At 32.7% G+C, this 13,151-nt stretch overlaps 2 protein-coding genes across 2 annotated transcripts in view; both read right to left on the reverse strand.

The window, feature by feature from the left end:
* kermit (PDZ domain-containing protein GIPC-like protein kermit) overlaps nucleotides 1-13,151 on the reverse strand; it is a 168,550-nt gene extending 155,399 nt beyond the window's left edge. The window contains exon 1 of the mRNA XM_090373764.1: nucleotides 13,053-13,151. The gene's annotated coding sequence lies outside the window, so the exon portion shown is untranslated. The remainder of the gene's footprint in view (nucleotides 1-13,052) is intronic.
* LOC150086178 (zinc transporter ZIP3-like) lies at nucleotides 11,896-12,768 on the reverse strand. Its single transcript, XM_090374818.1, has one exon. It carries the CDS (start codon nucleotides 12,766-12,768, stop codon nucleotides 11,896-11,898), a length of 873 nt encoding a protein of 290 aa, XP_090230944.1.

Here is a 13,151-nt window from a genome sequence, read left to right on the forward strand (position 1 = left end):
GCCTCTGCATCATCTTGCCCACACTCAGAAAACCAGGGAATCCCTTGAAATAAAGTTACAATCTCACTACATCTTCATTCAAATCTTGCACATATGTGATCGTCTCTTCGGCAGCACCCCAAAGTTTATGCTATGCCTTTTTCAGATTTCTCTCTGACATGTTCCAGGCATCTGCTAATCTGTAGCAACAATCCTTAATGTTGAGCTTCTCTGAAACTCAATCATGCTCTCTTCATCTCCCTTTGGTAGCAGCAAGTGATGCAAAACTTGTTTTTTGTACAGCTTTTTAGATTTTCTAACACCTTGATCCATTGGCTCAGCAGGGCCGTAACATTTGGCAGTAAAAACCTGACAATGAAGTTCTCATCAATTGAATTCATTTTTAAAAGAGAAGGGTGGGATGGTGCATTATCGATAATAAACAAAACTTTACCAGCTTTACCCTCATTTTCTCTATGCCTCTTCACACTTGGAATAAAATCTTGGCTAAACCTATCCAAAAAAAATTGGAATTCATCCAAGCATTTTCCTGTCCTTTATATCATACTGGTAGGCACTTTACACCTTTAAAACATCTTGGATTTCCCAATCGTCAACAATGGTAAAACATGCTGCCCACTTGCATTTGCGCACACCATAACTGTAACACTATATTTGTTAGCTTTGAAATGAGGAGCAGCCATTTCACATCACAATGCAAGTGATTTACAAGGGAATGACTTCCAATTAAGACCAGTTTCATCTGCATTGTAAACGTCATCCTTGGAAAAACCTTCTTCCTCTGCCATTTTCAGAAAAGACTAAAAGCTTCTGCTTCCAGGACATCACCTGATTCTCCTTGAATTTCAAGCTCCCTTATACTGTGGCAAGATTTGAAATTTTTCAGCCATCCTGTACTGGCTTTAAATTCAGATGGTCTTTTAAAATTTTGATTCAACCGTAATGCTTTTTCGCATAACAGAAGTCCAGAAATAGGTTCGCCTTGACTTCTATTTTGTAGAAACCATAAATAAACAGCATCTTCTAATTTCTCATCAAGGTTTTTTTATAGTTTTCCTTTTTTCAGAGCCACGTTCATTGTCTAACTTTGAAGTAAACCTCAAAATTTCTTTTTTTTCTGCTCTTTATGTCAGATATGGTTGCTTTACCAGCGTTGAAAACCTTAGCAAGAGATACATTGGTTTTGCTCTTTTCCAGTCTATTAATAATTGTTATCTTGTCTTCTACTGGAAACACATTGCAGTTTATTTTGCCTGTAGATGCCATTATTAACACAAAAGGGCAGCAGTATTAAAATTAAAAAGCAAAATGACCAGTATTTCACTTTGAAATACCACGACAAAAACCATAACACTGAGTGATTAGAAACAAAATGCCTGAAATAACCTCACACTGCAGTGGCTCGCAGCAGACTGAGTAATAGCTAATTGCTGTCACTCAGTCTGCCCCCACCACCCCATACTCCCGCGTTCACAATGGTACAACAAAAATGACACATCAAAATGACACACATCAGAGACTGTCCTGGGTCCACACAGTAGCTAAAGCCAACATTTGATTTTTAACTCCTGTCATGACAAATTAAGACTATTTCTATGCTATACTGCATATATCTTCAAATAAATAATCGGAAACAAATGCATCAAGTGACAGGAGTAATATTTCAGCATAACAACCAGTGCACTAAAAGTAGATACTGTATTTTATTATTTTTTTGGGAGGTGATGGTGGTTCAGATAATCAACGTTCTACTGTAGTTTTTTTTTTTGCACCACCTTTCAAAATATCCTCCGGCACCCATGGATGGAGGTGAGGATGTTCCCAATGACCCAGGAAGTGGGCATCCATCAACCTCTCAAAATGAGAACAGAGTTACAAAAGTTTGGGAAATTTAGGCAAGTGATAGTTGTTTGATCCTCAGAATTATGGTCAATGAGTCAGATATGAATAAGGAGATGATCTGTCAAATTCTGCATAAAGATTTAGGGAAAATGAAGGTCTATGCAAAATTTGTGCTGCACAGCCTTAAAGACAAGCAAAAGCAACAGAGAGTATCATCATGTGAAGACTTCATACAGATTTACCAAAGACAATTCTAATTTTCTCAACTGTATTGTCTCTGGAGATGAGTGCTGGGTGTTTCTGTACAAACCAGAAACAAAGAATTAGAACATGCAGTAAACTTCAAATTCATCACTAATGCCCAGAAAGTTTCATTGATAGAAGTCCAGGATCAAGATGATGCTGATCACGTTTTTCGACAAACAGGGTGAGACCCGTAAGAAATTTGTACCTGAAGGGGGGAGAGAAAGTCAATGCTGTATTCTATGTACAAGTGCTTCAAAGGCTACTGAAGTACATTTCCTAGGCTAGGTCACAATTTCAAGAGAAAGGCAGCTGGTTCTTGTTATATGAAAATCCCCCATGCCCATTCTGCACTTGTTGTGAAGACAACATAGCAATGTACAGATCAACCATCCACCCTACTTTCCTAATCTAGCACCAGCAGCCTTCCTCTTTCTTAAAGTGAAAACTGCCCTCAAAGGAAAGAGATTTCAGGATGTTGAAGACAAAGAAAAATATAATTGTTGAAATGATCATTATCTCTTTGGACACCATTGATTGTTTTCAGAAACTTTTATAACAATGTAATAAGTGCATTCAGACAGGTGGTGATTACTTTGAATAAAAATAAAACCATTTTTGTGTTCTCCTTCATCCTTCATTTTGTGTTCTTTTTATTGCACCAGTCCAGGAACTTCACTGCCACACCTCATATACTGAACTCAAACAAACCTTAGAACTAGTCAACTGACAGATACATACACGGTATTTTACCTGGAAAATGATCCATCCAAGTAAATATTACTTTGAAGACTACCAAAATGACTGATGTTAAACGTACTGATTTTCAAAAAAAAAAAAAAAAAAAATGGATTTTGCATTCTTAAATATAAAAGTATCTATCCCAACAATAAAATGCCATTTTTATTAATATCACTAATATTTGATATTATTTTATTTTTTACCTACAACAGTTACCAACTGGAAAAGAAGATTTTCCAGGATATATATACTCTGAAGGCATGCTTTTTACAAAAAAAAAAAACCGCAAGAGAAATCAGAATTATTTTATTTACATTCTCTATATTAAGGTAAATTTTTATTTATGCTCAATTTATGTTTTGTTCAGGAACAAAACATGTAAATAGGACATAAATTTGTTCTTGGTTTGGTGGAATATTTTTCACTAAGATTTATTTCCACTGGCTTTTAGGACCATGGAACTAGTAAACAGTTAAGCTTTGATATATGATTTATTTTTTTAAATTTCATTTCTCTAGTAGTCTTATCTCATTAATTCACAAGAATTACTATCAGCTATAGCTAAACTTGGATGCAAAACCTCTTCTTGCAGATATAATTTAAAAAATGAATAACTAATACAAAAATCATAATAAAATACCAATAAAAAAGTCATTAAAATATATTCTAAAATCAACATTAATCAATAACCATATCGACACAGATGTATTTACCAGAATTATGGTTTACTCTACTAATTTAGACATATAAACTGCTATCAAGTGGTGATAATGGAGAAAGGGAATGAAAAAAAAAATATGAAAAGGCACATGTACAACCAGAGCCAAGTTATGGAAGTACAGAGCTAGTTATGAATGCAGTATATTCAAATCCAATTAATACAAAAAAAAAAAAAAAAGGAAAAAGAAAGAAATGTTTGGTTATGTTCTTGTACAGAAATCTTTCATGTAAATACCTCTAATGTATGCTGCATACACAGGTCAGAGAAGTATAAACCAATGCATTTTCCAAGTATAAATAAAAAAAAATTATTTCTTTACTCTGATTATTCAAAAAACAAAATGATCATATCACAGTGAAATGCATAACACATCAAATGTTTTCACATCACATTTAATTTAATATTTCAGGATGAGTTATTAAATGCAGCATAAAAATTACAGTAGTACCCAGATAAGAAATTCCCCGCATAAGAAGTTTTCCCCTATACTGTACTAGGTTTGGTTTCTTCAGTCCCAATTTCAACTCTATATATTGTAATGTATTATTTTTCTGCATAAGAAGTTTCCCGGGTAAAACGTTTTCCCACATAAAAAGTTTGCGATAAAGAATACACAGTGTATTATTATAATGACATTTTCCCACTTAACATGTTTTTTAAATATAGAAATTTTTTATTTCTATACAGTATTTATTTCTTCACACTGCCACCATGCAAAGCACAATGAAGCATTTGCCGTTAAGTTCTCATGGTTCTGAATTATTTAGCGGATTGTTGCTGTGTCTTATTGTAATTGTGACCTTTTAAAAAAAGGTATGTGTTCTGAAAAGGTATGAAAGCTGAAGAAGAACTTATAATAATGTACTTTATTTATTTCTGTAGATTACCATTAGTATTTTCGGTAATTCTTTAAAGAATAACCTTATTTTTGTCTATTTACCGTACTGGCTCTAATTATTCGTCCCTCCTTGGCAGTTTTATTTTAATACTGCAAATATTAATTATACTATATTATAATTTTCTAATTTGAAAGGATGAATTCCAAAGGAATAAAAAGAAAAGCTGTGACATTAAAAGAAAAATTTGATGTCATAAAAACGGTGGAATCAAATCCCTCTTCACACGATTCGAGGTAGCAAAAAAATTAATATGATAGTTTATAAAGTAAATGGCACTATGTCACAAAAAGAGGTGTTGAACTCAAATGCCCTTAATGTTTCATGTAAAGTTAAAAAGAGACGAACTAAAAATATGGAGATGCGGAGAAGGCATTAGCGGTTTGGTTCAAGCAGATATCTGCTGCCAACGTTCCAGTTAATGGCAATTTGTTGAGAGAGAAGGGCATCAAAATTGCTGATAGGCTTGGAGTGGATTTCATTCCTTCCAATGGGTGGAGTGATAGATTTAAGAGGAAATATGGTTTAGTTTATAAAGTAATTTTTAGAGAATCTTCTAGTGTGAATATGTTACAAGTTGATGAGTGGAGAAAAAGGAAACTACATGTTTTGATCAAACAATACATATAGAAAATGTGATATTTTTCATGTTGATGAATTAGGACTATTTTATAACCTACTTCCTAATAAGACTTATGCATTCAAAAGACAGAATTGCAATGGTGGTAAACTGAGTAAGGAGAGAATTACAGTACTAGTCGGGACTAATATGGATGGCTCAGAGAAACGACCACTGCTTGTGATATGAAAACCCAAGAAACCACACCGTTTCAAGAATATGAAAACACTTCCATGTAAATACAGGAACAATAAAACAGCATGGATGACCTGTGCTCTTTTTGATGAGTATTTAAGAGCTCTAGATTCAAAGATGGCAGAAGAGAATAGAAAACTTCTTTTATTTGTCAATAACTGCCCTGCTCACCAAAAAACAATGAGCACTTAAACAATGTCCATGTGGAGTTCTTCCCTGGGGATTCCACATCAGTTGTGCAACCAATGGATCACTAACATAATTAATTCCTTTAAAAAGTCTGGAATCTATAATGATATAAAAGAAAATATTGAGTGTTTAAAATGATGAACAGGAAGGGATTCCTTTTGACAAATGGGATTTCCTACAGAGTAGTTTAGGATTTACAATAAATTTTCATGATTATGTTAATTAAACGATGTTATCATATGTGAATTGCAGAGTATTGAAGATATTTGCAATGAATATATGAAAACATGACTGACAGTGAGCCTGAACAAGATGAGCCTGCTGTGCCAACATTCCGAGATGCAATGACTGGCTTCTCTTCTCTTCTCTGCAGCAATTCATTCATAGTGTGCCTGATGACACTGAGTCAGTGTTGAAATGTGTTAGGAAATTGATTTATTCTGTATGAAGCTCTCCTCAAAATATTTGAAGCAGTCTTCTCTGGATAGCTACTTGAAAAAATTATAAACATTTTTTAGTTATTTTTTTTGTACTACTTGTAATTATTGTAATTGATTTTTATCATTCTCATTACCTTTCTACTCATTGCATCCTTGTTACAATTTTGAAATCTTATTAAATCATGACTAGTAAATACTGCTTTGCATTAAATGACAATTTTTATTCTTGACAGTCTTCCTACAATTCACATTATCATTCACATTCACATGTATGTATATCTTTTCATTTTTATTTGTGTAGTTAATATTTCATACCCTTAGGTCATTTTCCCTCATAAGAAGTTCTAAACCTCTGGTCCCTTAGAAAATTTCATATCTGAGTTCTACTGTATATCTAAATTTGCATTTTATTTGAACAATAAACTTTTTGAGTAAGGTTAATCAGTTGGCTACAAAGTAGCTAAATGGTCAGGAGTGCGAGTGAAGTAGCACGTGCTCTTTGAGTGGCCCAGGGTTCAAGTCCGTGACTACTAAATACGATAAACGTTTGCATTGACGTTGGGTGAAGGAAACATCAAAATAAAAAACCAAGAGCATCACAGGCCTAGCCAGCCAACTTTTAAGAATTCGGCTGGACATAAACATGGAGGAACGACACGCGTTGCATCCATGTTGCTGACCCCTAACTGGGACAAACAGTGTGGATAATTAATTTTTAGTAAGGTCAATCAGTTATCTTGTTACTAAGGGACAATTTACCTTATACTGGTTTTATGACAACAGCCTTCTGTAACCATTAAATGTTACAAACAACTAGTGATGTAAACAGGCATTTTTGTGCCCAGTGCAAGTCCAAAATATGCATCTAACTTTTCTAAATTTTTGAGAAATCAGAAATATATCATGTCAGTTAACATAAAAAGGACAGCTTTTTTCTCACTGCTATATAAAATGATAATTCTCAGTTCAGACTGTGTCTTGGGGTAGCTGTCCCACTTGCTCTATCCTGGTTCCATCTCTGTGAAAAAGTAACTGTTGATTAGAAAGCTTGGGTTAGGTTATAAATATCAAACATGAAGGTAAGAGTGATTTGTCTAGTGCATGCTTTTATTATGAACTTAAACATTCATTTCTCTGATGGAAAGCACTACATTATATTTTTTATTTTTAAAAGATTGTGGCTGAGATATTATTGAGAGAACAAACTGAGGGACATAACTTTTTATTCGGTGGATTTAAGGGGGGAGGAGAATCACCAATTATCCAGTCATTCTAATAATACATTGTTAAAGCCTAAATTTAAATTACATTGCTAATTTAATTTAATAAAGCAACAGTCTTTAATTTAAAAAGACTTTACCTAGACTTTTTAAAAGTCTAGGTAAAGCTTTTAAAAAGCTTTTAACCTTTTAAAAAGACTGTTGCTAAAGCAACAGTCTTTATAAAAATCCAAAGGAAATCCAAAGAATATTGAAATGGAACCAAAAGCCAGGATTATCACTTAATCAAAAAGAGGCTTAACAAATGATAACCTCTTCCAGCTCTTTCTACAATTGCCATGAATAGCAGGAACATCAAATTTCAAAACTATAATCCCTTGCAAATTGAAGAGGTTGTTTGTTTCGGGATTTATTAGGCGCATTGGCAACTATGGCCATAGTGTGCCGTGCAAATAAAAGAGGAAAATAAATTCCACAGAAACTATTTATTATAATGCAGATAGTTTTATACATCACATACCACTGTTTCCACTTCGTTTTTTCACTTCTTTCTTAGCCATCAATTGATTAAATCTCACTTTTGTTTGGAAACTTCTGTTAAACTACAAAGAGTAGACAGGCTCACTTGAAATGCAGTCCTTCTCAGGAAATAGTTAACATTTAGTAGAATCAAGAAAATATATTTGAAAGAAAGAGCAAATGTAGCTTTATTAACAATCCTAGTTAAATTGTAAAATGAATTCTCTGTGTTTCACACTTCACCAGGACATAATCAGCTATTCTATGACACCCCTTAACTGAAATGACCCCACTATTTTATAGAATATGAAGGCATTCTACCTTTATAAGGGTAATATTTTATGCTTTTGTTCCAATTACATATTCTTTCATTAAAGAAGATACAAGAAAATCTCAAACTTCTTAATACAATTAAACTGACAACAGTGGCACAGGCTCACCTGAAAACTATCTGTTGTGCATTATTACCAGTTGAAGATTAGCTGCTCTTCCTCTGTCTTGATTTCCAAAGTTTTACTTGAGTAGTTTTAAAAGTGATGTGTGTGTGTGTGTGTTGTTTACACAGAGTCATTTAAGTGAAATTGGCAAAAAAACATTAATATGTGTAGATGGGTCGAGTTCATGAAGAATTTGAAAACAGAAGTAAATAATAGTATCACATTTATAGTGTAATTTATTTTTTCACACAACAGAATTAATGTTTGATTTTTTTGAAAATAACAAGTTAAAAAAAAAAAAAAAAAAAAAAAAGCGATTACACTAAAATGGTAATGTGAATGAAACAGCAGAACACAAAGTTAGCAGAAATAACAGAGACCTTGTATTTGGTTCAAAAAAATATTCAACACGGTCTTGTGGGCTCAACAAAAAGTCCTATTAGCTCCATCTAAAATTACAGTTAATGAAGGTATTACAAGGATGGTATTTCCTTTCTGAGCAATAAGTTTCCAAGTTTATCCACATGGAAATCCAAAGAAAATATTTTTCATTTAGGCTCGGATAAGAAAGTTAACTTCAGATGAGCAATTTGAAGAAACAAAGACCACACCACAGTTCAGAAAGATGTATGGGTGGGCTTCAGAAATGTTGGTCAACTTTTTTTTTAGGGAACAAGAAAATACTTGTAAAAGTATCATTGAAAATATTCTTAATAAATTTCAAAAAATTTGAATGTACGATGAAATCGAACGGTGTTTTTTTTCCTGGAAAACCTAGGTTCCATTAGCAATGAACAGAGAAAAAAATTCCACCAAGACATAAAAAGGATATGGAAAGAAGCTACCACAGAAAGTGAACTGTAAACATGACAGCATATTATTATCATTATCCTTAAAAAAGTACATGTTTAACATAACAAACAGAAGAATAACAAAACATTCATTGAGACAAAAAGACTTATAATTTACTCCAAAAAATCTGGTGACTCTTCATAAATGTTCACTTTTGTATCAATATTCTTCTATTTTCTTCACTTTGAGTGTCCATTTTATTATAAAAAAGTTTTTTCATTATTTTTGATATTTGTGCATATTAATGACAATTAGCAATGTTCAGCTAATGAAGATTATTTCCAACATAAATGCAGCTAATGACAATTATTTTCAACATAAAAAGTAAATAAAAAATTTTGGTTAAATTTTGGGTGGCCAATCTCATATATCAAATGAGTTCATAAAAAAGAACAAGTTTCAGGTGAAACTTACTGTTTGTTATTTGTTATTTGGTTTTTAGGAGCATTAGCAACTAAGGCCATATTGCTCCGGGATATGCGGTGGTCATTCCCTGACCTTTCCGCATCCTCCGTATTTGGTGGTGACGGGCTGGAACCCCGGTCTAATCAAGAAGCCTGTGCTACGCACTGCTGCTTCTTCCCACCTGGCTACGGAGGCACCTAAAACTTACTGTAAACAATCAAAATAAATACACATACTATTTGAAGGAAAACATAATACTGCATTACATACTGTTCACATGCTCATGTTTTGATGTTTTGATTTGATAGTTGTTGGCGCATCGGCTTCTGTGGCCATATTGCACCTCCCAAGGTTTTTGCAGTACTTTGATCCAAGCCCGAGGCGGGAATCGAACCCGCGACCTTTGGGTTGCCGGGCAGGTACTTTACCCACTCGGCTAGCCCGGTCGGCTGTTCACATGCACTTTCCATATTATCTTCAATTAAAGTTAATGGCAGAAGATGTACTTTTCTGTACAATTAAATAATATTAAATTAAATGTTTAAAGGGTTGCCAATTTTTGGTGATCAAAGAAAAAAAAAAAAAAAAAAGAGACATTTTAAGCTTAACATTCTTCTTGTTACTACAATTTTAAGCTTAATATTCTCTGCTGATGCATAAAAAAATATAAATTCTTTTTAAATGAAAAAATTACATCTGCATAATTAATAGGCTTAAAGTTTCAGAATAATTTAACTATTTTTTCAATGATTATTGAAAAAAGGAAGCTAAAGGTCAACTGCTATAAAAACAACTAATAAGTAATTCCATTTTGTAACTATTGCAACTCCAGCCAAAGGAAATAAAATATTTTACATTAGACTACTTATTTGAGCATCACTCACTGTACAAAATTATTTAATTATTCATTTGTAGGTTAGCTAGTGAGATGACAGCTAAACTGTAATCTGGTCTTCTTTTAAGTTCAAAATTGGACCACTATTTTTATACTTTGCATATGAATATCAAAAGAACAGAGATTATAATTTGACAATGTATGTTACATTTATATAATTAATAACAATTTTAAAATTATATTAATCACAAAATTCAGTAATAATTAGCATTATAACGTATACTGTATATGTCTCACTGACTATATTTGTACCTAATGTAAAAGTTTGGCATTTTTATGATGAAGTCAGAAAATATACTCACTGGTAAAACTGTCACTTAGTACACACTGTAGGATTACTACAGTAATCCTGTTCCAAGAAAAAAAATATATATAAGAATGACTCCTTACTTCCTCAAGACAGAAAGTTTTTTGCTTTATCTGGAATCATCCCACCATGCTGACATGTTTCATTTCTATTTGGAGACAGAGAGGGACCAAAGAGATCATCTTCACCTCTGAAACATTTCAATATGCGATGGGGAAAAAGGGCCCTGACTAATGACCATATGGTTTGTTCAGTGCATTTCTGAAGAAATACAGTTAGCTTGTTAAAACATTAAGGATTCCTGTCCATGTTTAACATATATTTAAGTTATGCACACTATAAAAGTCATAAATATAAAGGCTATTTATAAATTTATGAATATTTTCAAATGACAAAAACACTTAATTACAAGCAAATTTCTGAATGTTGAAATTTGGAAAAACTGCAGCTAAATATAATATACTAAACCTCAACTAACATGAAATAGTTATATACATATAACATTTCCTAAGCTATTTGCTACTAACACCACCACTATTTCTTTTATTCAATCCGAGAAAAAATTTCACCTGCTGCAACATTAAATGAAAAATTACCAGCAGTATAAATATAACAAACATGAGCTTTTCATCATAACAATACCATATACTATACTAGATGAATAAGTATATTTGTACTTATGTATAATGTTTATAAATGGACAACTCTTAGTGAATCATTTTAATTCTATAATCTTTTATAACGTTGCACTTTTTAAAATAAAAGCCAAAAGCATTTTAAGCAAAAAGAGAAGTGATTGCATCTATTTTTATAAAATTTAAATTCAGGCATGTACTACTAAAAATCCTCAAATAAAATGCTGTTAAGAAAAGAAAAAAATTATATATACACACAAACATGTATACATATTTAGTAATTAGAGAATGAGAGTCTGAATATAATGCATTCAACAAACTACTACCACAGCAATTAAGTCACTCAATATCTACTTATAACAACTGTTATATTTCATACCTGAGAAATCAGAAATATACCATGTCAGTTAACATAAAAAAGACAGATTTTTCTCACTGCTATATAAAAATATTTTGACAATGCAGTGCCTGTCTTTTTATTATTTTTAAGAGAATTCAGTATAAATAAATTCAAAACACAACTGCTTATTTATACAATTGCACCATCTACTTATTTTTATAAAAATGTATACTACAATAACTTTTAATTTACTTACTTATTTTGAAAAGTAATAAGTTATGGATGCAAATAATCCACAAGTCTCATCATACACCCCATAAATTGTTATTATTTTTGATTACTACCAATCATAGGTTTCACTTTATGGAAACTGAATATCCTTATATTCTGGGCAGTAAATCATATATCATGTAATAAATAAGTCACTACTGCAAGAATTAAGAAACCAACAAAAAAGAATAATACTTTTAGCAGTCTGTCCTTTTTATTTGCAAATTCTGAAGGGAGAAAATCCTGGAATGTGACGTGCAGAAAGAGTCCAGCAGCTAGTCCCTGAAGAACTGCAGAAACAATTTCCCCCGCTAATCCAGGTGTGCGCTCTATAGCAACTCCTAACAGGAGACCAACAGGTATACTTGCTGAGAAGAGAATAGCAAATTTCACGTAGGTCATAAATGTATATTTAAGACGAGTTGAATTAACACCAAGAGCAAGCGCAACTAAACACTCGTGGATTATAATAGCAATAAAAAGATGTATTGCTTTATTGACATCTTTCTGTAATCCCAGAGCCAATCCTTCAAATACAGAATGCATACAAGTTGCCACAACTAATATAAAGAAGTGAAAACCAGTTTCTTTTCCTAAGAGTACGGATAAATGATCGTGGCCATGACTTTGTTGCACCTGATTGGGATTCGAAGCTGATGGAGCAGAATTACTTTCACATTTTGTCATAACTGTATTTGTTAACCTGCTAGTCTTATCACTAACTAATTTTTGAGTGTGATCATCCTGACTCTGAGATGCATCATCAGAGAGCTCTTGCATTTCACACTCATCGAGTAGTCCTTGTCCCTGTTCGACGTCATCCTGGGAATTTGCGTCTTTTCGTTCTTTCCAAGAAATTAATAACTGTTCGACAGTGAGAGTTATGAAAAATCCAAGTACGACAACTGATTCTGTTACTGGAAACTGTGGCATTATCTTTAGTGTTCTAAAGACGATATCAAACTTTTCGTTAACATATGGAATTAAACCCAAAAAGCACATCGCCAAAAAAATGCCAGCAGCCGTGCAATTACAGAGACTGATGAATCTTAGTCCGGTTTGTTTGTTTTTATTTAAAATATTAACTTTGCTGGGAGATGCTGTTGCAAGAAGCCGAGAACCCCAATATTTGGCAGTTAAAACTGGGGTTAGATAACATGCTAAATTCAAGAAGTATAAGCAAAATACAAATGCAATGCGTAAACCTTGTAATAACATCTTTAACTGGAGGTCGTTAATTCTTTTATCGCAAAAAAACAAGCATGCGTGTTACTTTAATTAAATACCTTAAAAACGATCATGATTCTCAAGTTTTCTTTTTCTTAAACATCAATTCCATTTTTTTTCGATTTCATCTAGGAAAGCACAAATTCAGACCTAACACA

This window comes from Mastigoproctus giganteus, chromosome 5, assembly GCF_048544385.1.
Source record: "Mastigoproctus giganteus isolate SK-2022 chromosome 5, ASM4854438v1, whole genome shotgun sequence".
NCBI classification, from domain to species: domain Eukaryota; kingdom Metazoa; phylum Arthropoda; class Arachnida; order Uropygi; family Thelyphonidae; genus Mastigoproctus; species Mastigoproctus giganteus.

Bases quoted from the DNA above. Each gene is read 5' to 3' on its own strand.
- LOC150086178 (XM_090374818.1), bottom strand. From the start codon at position 12,768: ATGTGCTTTTTGGGTTTAATTCCATATGTTAACGAAAAGTTTGATATC.